This window comes from Amblyomma mixtum, chromosome 5, assembly GCF_055824585.1.
Source record: "Amblyomma mixtum isolate Tamu chromosome 5, ASM5582458v1, whole genome shotgun sequence".
Taxonomy (NCBI): Eukaryota; Metazoa; Arthropoda; class Arachnida; order Ixodida; family Ixodidae; genus Amblyomma; species Amblyomma mixtum.
This window is the reverse complement of record NC_143016.1, coordinates 109,444,519-109,461,445: the sequence shown is the minus strand read 5'-3', so window position 1 is coordinate 109,461,445 and position 16,927 is coordinate 109,444,519. Positions and strand designations below refer to the sequence as shown.

Genomic DNA, 16,927 nt, shown 5'->3' with positions numbered 1-16,927 from the left:
TTGCGCGGCCTCAAGTGGAACATTTTTCTTTGCTATTTAGATGATGTTGTTGTGTTTTCGCCAGATTTTCCGACGCATCTCCAGCGCTTGCGTCAGATATTGAGCTGCCTCACCCGTGCTGGCCTTCAACTAAACCTCAAGAAATGTCACTTTGGCGCCCGGCAACTAACAATACTCGGCCACCACGTATCCAAAGATGGCGTTCTACCTGATCCTGACAAACTCCGTGCTGTTGCTGACTTTCCTAAACCGACCTCTACGAAACAGGTGCGCCGATTTGTGGGCCTCTGCTCCAATTTTCGGCGCTTTGTTCCTAATTTCGCCTCTATCGTCGCGCCCCTTACGAAACTCCTCAATGGTCCCGCCGACCTGTCTACGTGGGACTCTGCCTGCGATGAAGCTTTTGCTGCGCTCCGTCGCCTTCTTACATCGCCCCCTATTCTTCGGCACTATGACCCCAGTGCTCCTACTGAGGTGCACACCGACGCAAGCGGAGTCGGCCTCGGTGCTGTTCTGGCCCAGCGCAAGCCCGAATTTTCTGAATACGTTGTTGCGTACGCCAGCCGTGCTCTCACCAAAGCAGAGTCGAATTACACAGTGACTGAAAAGGAGTGTCTGGCCGTAGTGTGGGCTCTCACGAAATTCCGCCCATACTTATATGGCCGCCCGTTCACTGTCGTTACTGATCACCACGCCTTGTGCTGGTTGGCCTCCCTCAAAGATCCCTCAGGACGCCTTGGCCGCTGGGCACTCCGTCTTCAGGAATTCGATATTACCGTAGTCTACCGGTCGGGCCGCAAGCACTCCGACGCCGACGCCTTGTCACGCTCGCCACTGCCCTCTCCTGCGCACTCTTCCCCCTTATCTGATCCCCTACTCGCAGCGCTCACTACTATGGACATGCCCAATGAACAACGCCAGGATCCATGGATTTCGTCCTTGCTCGATGTCCTTCGTGCACACTCTACGTCCCCCTTCCCTCGAGCTCTTCGTCGCCAAGCTTCCCATTTTGCCATCCGCGACGATCTCCTGTACCGCCGCAACTATCGTCCAGACGGCCGAAAGTGGCTCCTCGTGATTCCCCGACACCTTCGGTCTGAGATCTGTGCACACTACCATGCCGACCCTCAGAGCGCTCACGCTGGATCGCTAAAAACCTACGAGCGACTACGGCAGAGGTACTACTGGCGAGGCATGTACAACTTCGTTCGTCGCTACGTTCGCTCCTGCACAGCCTGTCAGCAGCGGAAGTCGCCACCTCGACCCTCGACTGCTCCGTTACAGCCATTACCGTGCCCGGCTCGCCCTTTCGATCGTGTGGGCATCGACCTATATGGACCGCTCCCCTTCACGACCGCCGGGAATCGATGGATAATAGTTGCCGTGGACCACCTCACTCGGTATGCTGAGACCGCTGCCCTACCTGCGGCTACTGCTCGCGACGTCGCCCTCTTCCTTCTTCATCACTTCGTCCTGCGTCACGGCGCTCCGCGAGAACTTCTCAGTGACCGCGGCAGTGTTTTCTTATCTGAAGTTGTTCGCGAGCTTCTCGATGCGTGCCACTCAGTCCACCGTACCACTACTGCTTACCACCCTCAAACTAACGGCCTCACCGAACGATTCAACCGGACTCTTGGGGACATGATCGCCATGTACATTAGCTCCGACCGCTCTAATTGGGATCAAGTCCTTCCGTTCGTGACCTATGCATATAACACCGCATCCCAGGCAACCACCGGCTTTTCCCCTTTCTTTCTTTTATTCGGGCGCGAGCCTTCCTGCCTCCTGGACACCATCCTTCCATACAACCCGGACAGCTCAGAATATACTTCCCTTTCTGACATTACCCGCCATGCTGAGCAGTGCCGCCAGTTGGCTCGCTCCTTCACCGCCGAACGTCAAGGACTCCGCAAACATGAGTCCGATCAAGACACGCCCGCTGCGCACTTTTCAACTGGATCATTGGTCTGGCTCTCTGTTCCGGCTGCGTCCAAATTTTCGGCCAAGCACATTGGTCCCTACGGTATCTTAGAGCGTACGTCACCTGTCAACTATATCATCGAACCGGTGACACCTTCTTTGGACCATCGCCGCCGTGGTCGCGACGTCGTTCATGTCAGCCGCTTGAAGCCTTATTACAGCCCTCTCGTCGTCTCCTCGCCTTGAGTCGCCAGGATGGCTCCCTCTTTCCGCCGGGGCAGTTGGAATGAAGAAGATGATCCAGCACCGCCACCAACGACGACGAAGCGCTAGCGTCGCCCGTAGCAGGCTCGTGCTGGAGAACTGCCGCTTGTGTGCCGGTCCCTCGCCTCGCTCGTTCCTAGACGTCTTGCGCCAGGGTCTTCGTCGCCGGCGCTTGAAGGTTCCAATAAACCGCTCTACAATACTAAATTTTGCTCGCGGGAGAGTTCACGTCCCTGCATTTCGCATACTGAACTCCCTCGCCGCACACCCACCCCGCCACATGGAGCTGATATGGGTGCCTGCCCACTCCAGGAACCCGGAAACGAGGCCGCCAGCGCTTTAGCCCGAAGTTCTCTCAACCGGGCACCGGCGGCCTCCAACCTGGGGTTCTCGCGGGAGCACATGCACTCATTCAGTGAAGTGACGCAGGTCTGCAAAGCCGAGCGTCGGCTCTACCCTCCCTCGACAATTATCATAAGATGCTTTGGAGGCGGCTCCAAACACGCACTTTACCCTCCCCTTATATACGCTCGCGCTATCACCAAGTCTACCCAAACCCCTCCTGTACCCTCTGCCACCACCCCAAAGTCACTCTCAACCATATCCTTTTCCTCTGTCCGGCGGACCCTCCCCCGCGGGGCCTGGAGCATCTTACCACTTGGGAGGCTTGAGAGACCCTACTGCGTTCTGAGGACCCGGCCAAGCAAGCCATCGCCACAGGCCGGGCTGCCAGCGTCATGAGCCTCCGGGATATGAACGTTTTAAGTGCAGTGGGGCCGTGCGGGGGCCCACGGACTTAAGTGTGCCAAACTCCCCTGTTGCAAATAAAGTTTTTACCACCATCTTTACTCTCGAAAGGATGAAAAATCGCTTACAGCCTACAGCGTGTACGCGATAGTGTATGACGAGCACGTCCTGTATATGAAAGCGTAGGTAGGAGGATAGGTTACCTGCGTTGTCCAGGTAATCTTGAAAGCAGAGGAAGATAAAGAAAAGAATAAAAGAGAATAAAGTTTGTATTGATTATACGCGACTCTATGTGGCCCCGGTGAGAATGCAATTATGAGGTGTTTCCAGCAGAGCTTCGCTTGACTAGGGAGGGAAAAAAAGTATGGAGAGACGGAGAGACTCACGTCGTCCAGCACCATGACGTCCACGGTTCTTCCGGGCCAGCTCAAGACAATGTTCTCGTACGGCCGGCAGCCGAAGTTGGTGATGCTCAACGACAACAACATGATGGTGTTGCTGACCAGCATCAGCGCGGCGCACACCGGGAAAGACAGGACGATGGCTCTGGGATAAGCACGTGCGTAGGTTTCGGTAAGGCCAAGCGTCTATGAATTATGAATTTTCCAATATCACAAATCCCTACGGGGAGAAGCAGGTAAACTTTTCCGGGCAAAAAAAATGTCGACGATTACGTTACTTCCTAATGCGAAATTTGAGCGCAGCTCATCAGCTGTTTCTGCTTTTCGATAGATTGAGGCAAAGAATTCGAGCATGACATGTATGTACAGGCGCACAAATCTTTAGCTGGCGTGCGCGAGCGGCGACTTTTCTCTTCGTCAGCGCCATATGATGGAGCGAAGTTGTAAATAGGATGAGGCTAAGCGCATGCTCACAAAGCCCGCTCAGCTGGGGCCGTCGTCTGCTAGGCTGTTCCTTCCTAAGGACATCACCCCTTCTTATCGCGTTTCGACGAGCAGGCAGCGTGAGTAGGCCAATGGTTTTGCTCGCATTTTACGTTCCGAAGAACAGCGTTGTAGCAACCAAGCGAGGAAATAAAACTGAAAGATATGCCGAACACGCCCAATCATGCGATAAGCCGGAGAACATGGGTCGTTATCATTATGAATGGAGAACATGGGTCATTATCGTTATGAAAGGGTTATCACTAGCTCAGGCAACAATCTGCAAGTCTTCTTCTTTTGTTTTCCTGGTGAGGTAGCGAGGAGCATCTTCGATCCGACCTTCGTCCCAGTAGGCACGTATGATTCTGCCCACTGAAGTCCCAGCCACTCCAGTTGCTTTAGCATCTCGTTCTGCGATGAGCCGCCCAATGACATCCCTATAATTCGAAGTCTTGTCACGTGACATATACGGAGTGGCATCATGATAACTGTTCCGAACTGCTGCGAGCACGGCTGCAGAGAAGCTTCACTTCAGTTTCACAGCGGCTTTTTAGTTTCGTCGCCACGCTGAAGCATAAAGCACGCAGAGTGTTGATAAGCGCCCTTCGTGCAGATGAAAAAAACCTTTCGCGTCAGCAAGTAACACATGAACAATCCATGTTCTCCGGCTTATCGCATGATTGGGAGTGTTCGGCCTATCTTTCAGTTTTATTTCCTCGCTTGGTTGCTACAACGCTGTTCTTCGGAACGTAAAATGCGAGCAAATCCATTCGTCTACTCACGCTGCCTGCTCGTCGAAACGCGATAATAAGGGGTGACGTCCTTAAGAAGGAACAGCCTGGCAGACGACGGGCCCAGCCGAGCGTGCTTTCTGAGCATGCGCTTAGCCTCATCTTGTTTCCAACTTCGCCCCGTCATATGGCGTTGACGCACAGAAAAGTCGCCGCTCGCGCACGCCAGTTAAAGATTTGGGCGCCTACAATTACAGACAACTTGCTATTTTTCACACATATTCCTTCTTCAAGAAACACTCCACTAACAGTTCTTGATTGTCATGAAGGAAGCTTTGTGGACAGAGAAATAGATGGATATATGCTCGACTTGCTGCACCAATGCCTGGTTCTCAAAGGCGAGGTCTGCGCAAGTATTTCGCGAGGTTGTCACAGCTGTGGGAGCCGTTACGAGCGAGAGGAAGGGGATGTTCTCCCGTATAAGTGGCATGAAACTCCCGCTTGTCGTTATATTTTCATGAGTCTCCACCCACCCTGTCACCTAGCAGATGGCAACGTTTCTGGCTCAAAGTTGTCAATGCCAAAGCATGCAGCCTACATCTGTCACTACCTGCACATAGCTTAATTGAGGTGTCCACTGTTCTAAGAGGGCAGTTATGTGCCTTCTCTCTGGTTCAGGTGTCCACCGAGGTGTGTGAGAGAGAGATACTGATTATTTCCTTTCCTCAAAAATCAATTTAAAAATTTTGCCCTCTGCTTTCCAGGCCCCACGCTCTATTGCTTTCGTAGCTGTGGGAGACAGATACTGCGCATTTCCTTTCCTCAAAAAAATACCGAAGGCACTTTGGAAGTTCCAAAGTGTGCTTGGCGAAAGCCTTGTGGTCAACCCACTCCCGCTTCCCCGAACCTCCTTCCCCACTCCGGCATGCGCCCTATCCCAGAACCCATCGCCTCCTCCCTCCACATACTTTCCCTCTGCCCGCTGGACCCTCCCCCGCGGGACCTAGAGAACCTCAAGACCTGACCTGGGAGGACTGGGAGACCCTGCTGCGCTCGGAGGACCCGGCCGTGCAGACCATCGCCACCGGCCGGGCTGCCAGTGTTATATACCTCAGGAACATAAACACTTGAGTGCAGTGGGGCCGTGCGGGGACCCTGGGGCGTGCCCCGAATTCCTGTTACATAAAATTTTTCTTTCTCTCTCTCCCCGAACCGCTTGGCGCCGAATCACTGGGCCGCTTCGGAGCCGTGCGTCTCACTCACTCGACTGCAACGAGACGTCTGGTGAAGGAGCGGTGGTGTAGCTGCCACGGCCGACGCACGCGCGCTCGTTCTACCGCTACTGTGTGATGTCACGGTTGCTATGCACAGAAACGATACAATACCTGAGAAAACGGAAGTCAGGGTACTTGGAATGTGGCTGCAAAACACAGGCCGATGTAGCAAAACCATTGCCTCTATTAAGAATACAACAGAGCAAGTCGCCAGAATCGTGCGAAGAATCAGCAGTAGAAAGAAGGGGATGAGAGAACAGGACACCCTAAGACTCATTGACAGCCTCGTCACGAGCAGGGTTACGTACAGCCTCCCCTACCACGAACTAAACAAGCAAGAGACTCTACAAATCGACACCATACTACGCAAAGCGTACAAAACGGCGCTCAAACTTCCAATGGCCACACCAACCGGAAAACTAATGGCCCTGGGAGTATTAAACACCTTCGAAGAACTACGAGAAGCGCAACGTAGTGCGCAATTAGACAGACTCACTCAAACCAGAACGGGAAGACACCTACTGGAGAAATTACGACTACCTCTAGGTACACAAAGAGACAAGGAACAAATTAATAATGAAGACAGAAACAACATCCGGGTAAGACCAATACCACGACACATGGATCCGAATTTACATCATGAAAGACGACAAGCCAGAGTCCGAGCACTCACCAGGGAACTCAGCGACAATCCCAACGTAGTCTACACGGACGCAGCAAAGTACCGATACCAACGCAAAACAACTGCCGTTGTAGCAGACGAAGGAGGGCAAGAAATAACCAGCGCAACGATAAACAACCCAAACATAGAAGCAGCTGAAGAAGCCGCCATTGCTCTCGCAATATCGCACGGGAACGCAACAGGACACAACCTCACTATAGTGACGGACTCCAAACAAGCATGTAGAAACTACACAAGAGGCAGGATCGACAGCATCGCCAATCATATTCTACACACGACGAGAAGACACAAAAACACTAAACATAGTATAGTGTGGGTTCCGGGACATGAGGGGATGAGGGGCAACGTGGCAGCAGACGAGTTAGCTCGAGGATACGTCAACCGAGCAGACTCAGCACTTTGCACCACAGGCACCTTTGACCCAGTTACCCCCACGTACTCAGATATACTCGATCATTACAGGGGTCAGCGGAAACGCTACCCAGCCCCACACAAAAGGCTCACCAAAGAGGAGGCGGTAGACTGGCGCAGACTACAAACCGGTACCTACCCACACCTTCACAAACTACACAAGATTTTCCCTACACAATATGCAGACGAATGTCCGTGGTGTCAGGGTAAACCTACACTAGAACATATCACATGGACCTGCCCTAAGGCAGACTTAGAGCCAAGAATAAACCCGAGTGTGATGCAGTGGGAGCACTTGCTGGCCAGCGAGGACGAGGAAGCGCAACGATTCCTTGTGCGCCGAGCCACGATGGCAGCAGTCAAGTGCGGCATCCTGGACCAAGGATCGACCACGGCGCCCAGTGACCCGTAAGGGTCAAGAACACCAATTTATTGACAATAAAGTTTTTTCCATCCATCCATCCACAGAAACGAGCGCTAAAGAGCTGCGCTCTAAAAAAGCTGCTGACCTCAGTAAGCTGAGTTAGTTGGTTAGCTGAGACATGTGAGTGGGAAACAGTGCGCAAAACAGACACATCAGCGCTCGTCGTGCGTTGTCTGCCTGTCTCTGTGCAGCACGAGACCAGCAGCTTGAGTGGTGTACACCGAGAAAGGCAGGCACATCAGTGCCGGTCGTGTGCTCTCCTGCGTCGGTATTCCCCAATTCCAGCTGCTGATCTCATGCTGATCTCACTTCACACATTGAAGTGTCGTGTTATAAAATGCGAAACGTAGTGATGTTCACTCATGACGATGGCGAAAACAGTGCGTTAGCTTGTACATGCCAAGCCTGTGCTGAGGTCAATTGTAATTTAAAAAAAGTGTCTAACGTAGGCGGATAAAGCCTCTTACTAAAGTGTTCCAAGCCTCTTAGGAATAGAATTTTCGTGCAGTCAAAATAGGGTAATGCATCTGCCATGGTTTGGGATACAACCGACGGTTCAAGCTTAGCATGTGAGCGTTTGAATCAGCTGATGGCTAAAACTGCCTTCACAGATTCGCTGCATATTTCTGGCAGCAATATGCGGAGTAAAAAAAAAAAAAATCTGTTCTCGCTTCGGCGAGCGCGGCTTCGGCCGCTTATCTGTTTTATGCGAAGCATACTAAAATAGCCCAACCCAGCTTCTCGAGCGCGGTGGTGTCGTTACCATTGACCTTTCGTGACCTCCATGTCATACCACGTGATGCGTGACGTCACAGCAGATGAAAAACGGGTGGTGGTGGTTGAAACATTTATTGCCAAGCAATGCAGAGAGGGAAAACCCTGCCTCCCCTTACGTGGCACAAGGCAACCCTTAGGGGGTTGCCCTTAAAGGGCAAAGGACAATCCTTGGAGGGCAATCCGCTTCAAGGCGTCGGTAATTATCCGGCGCTGGTCAGCAGCAGCGGAGCTGGCCAGGAGAGTCTCCCAGTATGACTCCGCCGTGGTTGGGGATGGAGGGTGTGGGAAGGTGGGGCATGTGAGAAGGATATGAATAAAGTCTCCCGTTTTCCCGCAGAGCTTACAGGAGGAAAGGAACTGATCGGGGTAGCGTACATGAAGAATAATAGGGTAAGGAGCAGTACGGGTCTGGAGTCGGCGCCAGTGGGAGGCCTGGGTTAGGGTTAGAGAGGGAGCCGGTGGTGCGTAAACGCGCCGGGTATCTCGGTAGTGGGTAAGGATATCTCTGAAGGTAAGCAGACGCTCCTGGGATGACGGAGGGGGTCCAACTCCAGCCCGGAAAGTGAGACCTCGGGCGAGGGAGTGTACCTCCTCGTTACCCGGGAGGCCTGCGTGTGCGGGGGTCCAGATAAGGGTTACAGGGCGGGTGGGGTGCCAGAAGCGTAGAAGCCGAGCCGCGGTGCGGGATATCAAGCCTTTAGCGAAATTGGACAGGGCGGATTTTGAGTCGGAGAGAATGAAAAAATTTCCGACGATTACGTTACTTCCTAATGCGAAATTTGAGCGCAGCAAATAAGCTGTTTCACCTTTTCGATAGATTGAGGCAATGAAATCGAGCAACACATGTATGCGCTATCACATAATTTTTTTTTTATTTTTCACACGTATTCCTTTAACAAAGACTCCACTAACAGTTCTTGACAGTCATGAAGGAAGCTTTGTGGTCGGAGAAATAGACTGATATATGTTCGACTTGGTACACCAATGCTTGATTCTCAAAGACGAGATCTATACAAGTGCCTCGCGAGGTTGTCACAGCCGTGGGACGCGTTACGAGCGAGAGGAACGGGATGTTCTCCCGCATAAGTGTTAGGAAATTGCTGTTTGTGTTTATGTCAACATTAAAGTCCCCCACTACTAACATCGGTGTGGATCGATGGACGGTTAATGCGAGTTGCAGGAAGTGCACGGCGTCTTTCGTGAGTGCGGTAGGGGCGAAGTAGGCAGCTACTACCAGCAAGCCGTTGGGCAACTTTGCGGCGCACAGTTCGCCAACTTCATGTGACGTGCCAAACAACGCCGCCGATGCCGACACAAACAAAAATTAGGAGTCACTTTGGCGACTAAAGTGGTGCAAGGCGAAAGCCTTAGTACAGCATTCTGTCACGAATGTGGTTGTGAATGATGAATCAAGTGCTGCCAGCGAATGACGCGTCCATTGGCTGTCTGCGTGTGTTACTGATGTGTGGAACGCGACAGCGTCTTGCAACGCTGCCAGGGAGTCCACAGAACGCCATCGCCAATTCGGCTGTACGCCTTGCTGGACGGTAAATTTATTTTTTGAGGAAAGGAAATGTATCTCTCTCGCATATCTGGGTGGACACCTGCACCTCGCCGTAAGGGAAAGGGGGAAGATGGGAGTGAACGAAGACGCCGTATTAGCTAGACGCGCCTTTGTTCATTCCAAACCATTCAGCTGGCATTACGGAGTGGCTAGCGTGCTCGTATCGCACTCCGGAGACCCTGGTTCGATTCCCCAACTCGACCAATTTCGTTCTCGGTTTTATTGATTTATGCGGTCTAACTAGAAAGGTTAATTAGGCTATTTCATATTTATATTATTGCATTTATATCCATCGTGTTCTGTCATTAACCTGTCAATTGTTGGAACTGTCTAGGATGTTCGACACAACGTATATGAAACGAGCAACGTCTTACTGAGTGGGGAAGTGCGTGGTGGTGGAAGGAAGGCGGCTTCGTACTTATCTGTTTTTTTTTCAGCAGCGTCTCCTTCCGCGGACGCTGTTGTCGCTGCGGCGCGCGTCTTTCTTTTCTTTTCTTCTGACCTCTTCATTATCCTCTATATTAATTAGGCTAATTGATTAATTAAGCAATTAACTAAACTCAGTCCAACTTAGTTGCAGCATCACTATACGATCCCTTTGATTGGTTGCATGGTTACTAGCCAAAGTACAATTGGCCCCATTTGAAATTCGCGCACTGTGACGTCACGAGCATTTCGACCAATTGAAAAGCGTGACATTGGGGCGGAGCTGGTTACGAGGCCGACGCCGACGACGACGCGAAACCCAGGAACGGACGCCAAAGAGCTGCGCTCTAAAACGGGGGCCCAACTCGCGCCGTCGCGCGAGGCGTCGTGACCAAGGATGACCACGTGGTGCGTGATGTCACAGCAGATGAGAAACTGGGGCCCAGCTCGCGCCTTCGCGCGAGGCGTCGCGACCAAGGAGGACCACGTGATGCGTGACGTAACGACATAGGAGAAACGGGGCCCCAGCTCGCGCCGTCGCGCGAGGCGTCGCGACCAATGTGTTTCCTGCTTCTGGCGCTAGGTGCGCTGTAGTGAACACGTGATGCTGGAGCGGCGGTATACAAGGGGGTGCGCCTGCCTCTGCTAGGCGTACACGGGATAGAGATGCCTCCTGGAGACAGGGCTGCTCGTTGGAATGAGAAGCAAAAGTTGCGGCGTGCTACAGAGACTGATGAAGAGCGTGAAGAACGTCTAGCCAAGCGGCGTGCTCGATATGCAACTCAGCGACAATATGCTTCGCATCTGACTAGGCTTAACCTAAGCTAAGCCTCGGCCATTTTTTGAGCAGCGTCCGCTCCGGCGGACGCAGTTGTTGTAGCGACGCGCGTCTTTTCTTTCCTTTTTCTCTTTCCTCTGATCTTTTAACTCTCCTCTGTCTGCATGTGGCAGCGGTGGTGGCTCGGATCGAGCCAGTAAGCAGGCCCGTGCAATTTCCTTTTCATCCTTCTCTCAGTCACAACAACAACAACGAGTAAAAAAAAATTATCTATGGCATTCGGTTCGCAGCCTTCAGGCTGCGGCCGTGTATCTGTTTTTTCAGCCAGCGTCCGTCTCGGTGGACGCGGTTGTTGCGACGCGCGTCTTTAGTCTTTCTTTTAATCTGTCCTCTTATCTTTCAACTCTCTTCTATCTGCACGTGGCAGCGGTGGTGGCTGGGCTTGAGCCAGTTGGCAGGCCCGTGCACTTTTCCTTTTCGTTCTTCTCTCAGTCGCAACCAACTTTTTTTTTTGGAGTGGGGGGCACGAGTATCTGTTCTCGCTTCGGCGAGCGCGGCTTCGGCCGCTTATCTGTTTTTTCAGCAGCGTCCGCTCCGGCGGACGCAGTTGTTGCTGCGACGCGCGTCTTTTCTTTCCTTTTTCTCTTTCCTGTGATCTTTTAACTCTCCCCTATCTGCACGTGGCAGCGGTGGTGGCTTGGCTCGAGCCAGTAGGCAGGCCTGTGCAATTTCCTTTTCATCCTTCTCTCAGTCACAACACACACACGAATGGCTGTGATCTTTTAACTCTCCTCTATCTGCACGTGGCAGCGGTGGTGGCTTGGCTCGAGCCAGTAGGCAGGCCCGTGCAATTTCCTTTTCATCCTTCTCTCAGTCACAACAACAGTGGCTCAGCCGAGCCACCACCGCTGCCACGATGGTGGCTCGGCTGAGCCAGTAGACAGGCCCGTGCAATTTCCTTTCCTCCTTCTCTCAGTCACAACAACACAACAACAGTGGCTCAGCCGAGCCACCACCGCTGCCACGATGGTGGCTCGGCTCGAGCCAGTAGGCAGGCCCATGCAATTTCCTCTTCATCCTCCTCTCAGTCACAACAACACAACAACAGTGGCTCAGCCGAGCCACCACCGCTGCCACGAAGGTGGCTTGGCTGAGCCAGTAGGCAGGCCCGTGCAATTTCCTTTCATCCTTCTCTCAGTCACAACAACGAGGACTGTTATGTGCGAGCATAATGACATTATACCAACACTCACACGAGCATGGCTGTGCCGGCGTAGTTGGAGGCATCGGTTCTCTTGGTGGGCGGAATGTCCTCATTGTAGTGGAACATTCCCAGAATGAACGAGCCGGTGTAGAGCAGGAAGAGGAACAGGAAACTGGCCAGAACCAGGAAGACGTACCAGTGGCTGCAAGTGCGGACAAACAACGGCTCAAGTGAGCGAAACGAACGCATTTTCCCACATGAAGCAGTAGAGCTTGTATCTATCTTACTGAAGTCACACCACCTTGTGGCGCAGCTCAAGCTGAATTTTCTTATTTCGCAGCGCCATACGCGTGCCCAAAGCACCGGCGTCTTTTAGCTTGTCACGTCGCTAGTTTTCATCCAATAAGCTATGACTTCAGGCAGTAAGTAGATGTGAATTATGGTAGCATAACTGGCTGCCGCGCGGTTCTTATGCAACCTCGTTATTCCCACCACTAGGCTCAGTATCTAGTGCATTAGGCCTTTGTAAAGCAGAAGACAGTCCCTTGGTGAGTTGAAGAATGTGGTGCTTCGCATATAGTCGAGGTTGGGTAACTAAGAGGCGCACTAACGGGCGTTCAGAATGGGCCACCTTTTCTTGTAACGCCATTTTGCACATGTGGAGCTATAGAGTGATTTTGGTGCCTTTTTGCGCTGTAGTTTGTTTTGGCTCGACATGCACATGGTAAACGTGCTGAAAGTGCTTCGGCTGAACTACTACAAATAGTCGGAAAAACGGGATCGTAACTAATTAGGGCGCAATGACACCAAGAAAACCTTTTAGCGCTGGTCCAGCAAGAAGTTGAACCTGCAGTCTCGCCACTTCTAGTTGCCGCGGCTATACGTGTCCTGGAAATTGGAGGCAGCCCCCAATCTACGACGTTCAAGAGATCACAGACTATACCAACCCCTTGCTGCGAAGCGTCTCGAGAATTCCCAGCTCGTCGGCCCTCACGAGAGAGGAGGAAAGGTTGACAAATGACCGAGAGCTCTGAAAAAGGACGCGTGCGACAGCAGCAAGATGTAAGAAACAACAAGGCACCAAGTATTTACATACATCACTAAAATGTCCCGACGCTCAATTTCAGTTCACCTTGTCAATGTCGTCGATGACTGCTTGGCAGAATCTTGCTATGCGGTCTGAGCCATCCTGAGCAAACATGCGGCACTCTGGAATTAAACGACCGGCAAGTAATGTAGAGCCTCCAGACATCAAGAATACACAACTATGTTTTGTACAGCAAAAGCATCGCCTGCTATCAGATTTGCATACCGGAGAGTGAGTCATTGTAGACCGTGCCCACTTGAGTGGCTATTATTAGCGCCATAGAATCCTGCGCCTGAAACAAAAAAGGAACCGAAAAATGCAGTGCCCATTGCGCTTTCGTTACGTGCAGTCTGCTTTTATCTTTGCCGGTACGTGAGACAGACGATGGCTGTGGTTCTGCTTCCTGTACGATTTCCGGTCAGTAGTGAATTAGGTGAGAAGTGTGGGTAAATGGTAAACAAAAAATTTCGCGATGATCTGGTGCAAGTGTATTTCCCTTCGATGCTTACTTTGATGTTTTTACTCTAAGCCGAGGCTTCGCATAACGCACCAGTGAGAGAGAAAAAACATTTAATGTCCAACAGAGAAAGTGCGCGCCCCAACAACCTCGGCCTGCGGCCGAGGGTGTCAGAGGGAGACACCGCCATGGATGCTGGCCGGGATGTGTTGTTCCTCGGCGGCCTCCTCAGCCAGTCGGACGAGTTTCCGCTGGGTATCGGGGTCAGAGCTCCGCCGCAGGGCTTCTCAGGATACTTCACTATCGATATTCAGTGCTCTATTTCTAAACAATGTGGCAGCATTTTTTTTTAATGCTGAAGCTGGCATTAGCTGGATGGTGAGTGTAGTTATACGTGTATGGGTCAGAAGGTAAGTTGAGACGGGCAGTGCGTGGTTGGGCAACCCCCTGCCTAATGGGATGAGGTAGAGGGTGCGAGGTGTTCCAGAAGGGCCGCTGGCTTTCCGACTGCGCCTTTGAATTTGATTTCGCCGCCACTTTAGAGTTCCCCTGCTATGTAGGTTTTTAATAGGTGGAGAAGGATAGAGGAAGGTGGCGCTTCTGGATAGGAGAGTTGGGCGGGTTGGCAAGAATGGTTCAGGCGCAGTTATTTTTTTCTCTAGACAGAATGTAGGAAACACAAGAGAATGCACAACTCACGGCCTCTTTGCTGGCGGCCTGCAGGCCCCTTTCGAGCAGCTGACTATTGGCGACCTGTTGACATAAAAAAATGGTACACCTGTTTACGGGCTGGGACCCACGCCGGTATTCGCAGGCACTGCGAGCGCTACGTCGAATGAGAAACAAGTGCCAAAGGAGCATGATAAAGCGACGACAGAGTGCTGAGGCGGCTAAAGAGCACAAGAAGTGAGGGCCGGCAGGTGATGTTGTGGTGGTGTAGTTATAAACGGAAAGCCTGCGGCGAAACCAGAAGAAAATGTGGAGAATCCATTGGTTGAGGAGAGCTCTGTGTCAGCCTAAGGTAAAAAAAAAAAATCCGTCTCGTTTAAACAGACTTATATTGTTAGTTATACATTATGCTGAATGTTTCTAGAAAGCCAAAAATCATATTCAAAATATAGGCCCTCGTTGTGTAGTGTAGACGCTTGCGGGATATCGAATAAACGCATATAGAGCACAGCGGCTGCTGGAGACCCCTTGTTCAACAACCCTTACAGTTAAGCTTTAGGTTATAAATAAAAATTTTAAGCCGGCCATTAGTATTGCCCACATAAGCTTTTAGAATTTCTAAAACGTGTTTACGCCCGGCGCGCATGTAGCGCAGAGCTAAGCCTTGCACAGGGATATAGGCTACAGCAGCGAAAAGTGGCCAAGTGCCACCCGGGCGACTCAGGGATGGTCAGGTGTCAAGAACGTAGCAGAATGTATCTCGGCGGGTGTCCCTTGGCGTGCGCCAGAGCTTCGCAATTTTCGAAAGAAACAAAAAATGGCCAGAATTCGCGCCACTGCATGTGCCAAGCGTAATTGTTTCTTCAAAAACTTTAAAATCAGGTACGACTAATGCCAGAAATTGCTAATTAGAACCAGCTGCCTAATAGAAACTATTAGAAATTACTTCATCAGCATAATAGTTACAATTCACCTGTTTCCACACGTCCACCGCCACTGCAATAATTATGCCGTAAGGTGCGAACTTGTACCTCAAATATCCTATTTCTAAATATAGCTGCTAGCCTCCGCTGAAACATCTGGCACGCACGCATCAGCAGCAGGCTGTAGCTAAATGTAGTTTGGGTAAAATGAGGGTTTGCTTAGTCTTCAATAAGGGCACCGTACTTTTATATTTCTAGCTGTAAAGTAGGATAGTGACAATTGACAGCTCACGTGTCGCATAGTTATATCACGCAATGACCCTGACGTCCTTGTTATCCTCTCCTGCTACTTTTCTCAGTCTACCGTATCGTCCTGTAAGATAATATTAAATCGCCTGAACTAAAAATACATGGACTCCTCATAGATATCGGGGCGTTTTGCTAGTTCGTAGTCACAAGTAGCAACTACACGTCAAGGAATCGAACATTTAATTCTGAGGCTAATTGTTTTAAAAAACATCCAACCATGTCCGCCTTCTTCTATTGAAAAGCTTAGAAGGTATTCATTCACGTGACGGTGAAAAAATGAGGAAACATCAGCGGCATGATGCGGTATAGAATGTGAGGCTTAGCGTGACGAAGTGGCGCATTGGCCATGAGGGACACCGTAGAGGAAAGGTCCAGAATATTTCGACGACCTCGGGTGCGATGAGTTTTCAGTGCGCAATGACAGCTGCGGCTGAAGAGTGCAGGGAAGATATATGAGGAAAGGAAAACCTACCGGTGGGACTAAGTCACTGTTCTCTGGAATAAAGCGGCAAGTGAAATATAATTTCTGACCTGATCAACGTGACACAACACTAGACACACCTCACTCAATACGAAAATGAACATTACTGCTATAGAGTTGTTTCACCTCTTGTGAATTAAATGCAGCAACAAACCTCATGCGAGAAAAAAATTGTGTCTAAGCAGAATATACATTATCCATAGCGTTGAAGTTAGAAATGAAAAGGTGAAACAGCACTGCAATTTTTTTAGACACAGAGCTGAGGTGCGCATTGTATAAATAGTTTATGGTTTATGGTTTATTGGCGTTTAACGTCCCAAAGCAACTCAGGCTATGAGAGACGCCGTAGTAAAAGGCTCCGGAAATTTTGACCACCTGGGGTTCTTTAACGTGCACTGGCATCGCACAGCGCACGGGCCTCTAGAATTTCGCCTTCATCGAAATTCAGCCGCCGCGGCAGGGATCAAACCCGCGTCTTTCGGGTCAGCAGCCGAGCGCCATAACCACTGAGCCACCGCGGCGGAGTGTATAAATAGATATAAAATAAAAAAAAGGACACGTCTCTGCGGGAGAGAACAGCAATCGATGTGCCTTTCATAATTACCGCTTGGCTTTATAATATTTTATAACTTTTTTTGTATAAACAGTTATAAAATATTATAAAGCGAAGCGGTAATATGAAAGGCACATCGATTGCTGTTCTCTCCCGCATAGACGTCTCCTGTGCGAGCTTTCAAGAACGAGAAAAATGGTGACACATCCATGGCAGGGGTATAGCGGTGGATTTAGACATTTGAAAACAATTTCAACTAGCCAATCGGGAATAGAAACAGTCAGCTTTTGGCAATATCTTTGAGCGCCTTTTCTCATGCTGCGATTTGTGAAAATACACGCTGGGGCAGTTTAAAAACAATA

The 16,927-nt window shown here is 50.9% G+C and overlaps 1 protein-coding gene across 1 annotated transcript in view; it reads right to left on the bottom strand.

Moving 5' to 3' along the window:
• LOC149343343 (uncharacterized) overlaps nt 1-14,381 on the bottom strand; it is a 41,593-nt gene extending 27,212 nt beyond the window's left edge. Inside the window, exons 1-6 of the mRNA XM_089546938.1 lie at nt 14,330-14,381; nt 13,399-13,465; nt 13,219-13,295; nt 13,034-13,116; nt 12,136-12,288; nt 3,318-3,477 (exon numbers count right to left, since the gene is read on the bottom strand). Of these exons, the coding sequence (XP_089403064.1) occupies nt 3,318-3,477; nt 12,136-12,288; nt 13,034-13,116; nt 13,219-13,295; nt 13,399-13,453 (528 nt within the window). The 5' untranslated portion in view covers nt 13,454-13,465; nt 14,330-14,381. The remainder of the gene's footprint in view (nt 1-3,317; nt 3,478-12,135; nt 12,289-13,033; nt 13,117-13,218; nt 13,296-13,398; nt 13,466-14,329) is intronic.
• Between the last annotated feature and the right edge of the window lie 2,546 nt (nt 14,382-16,927).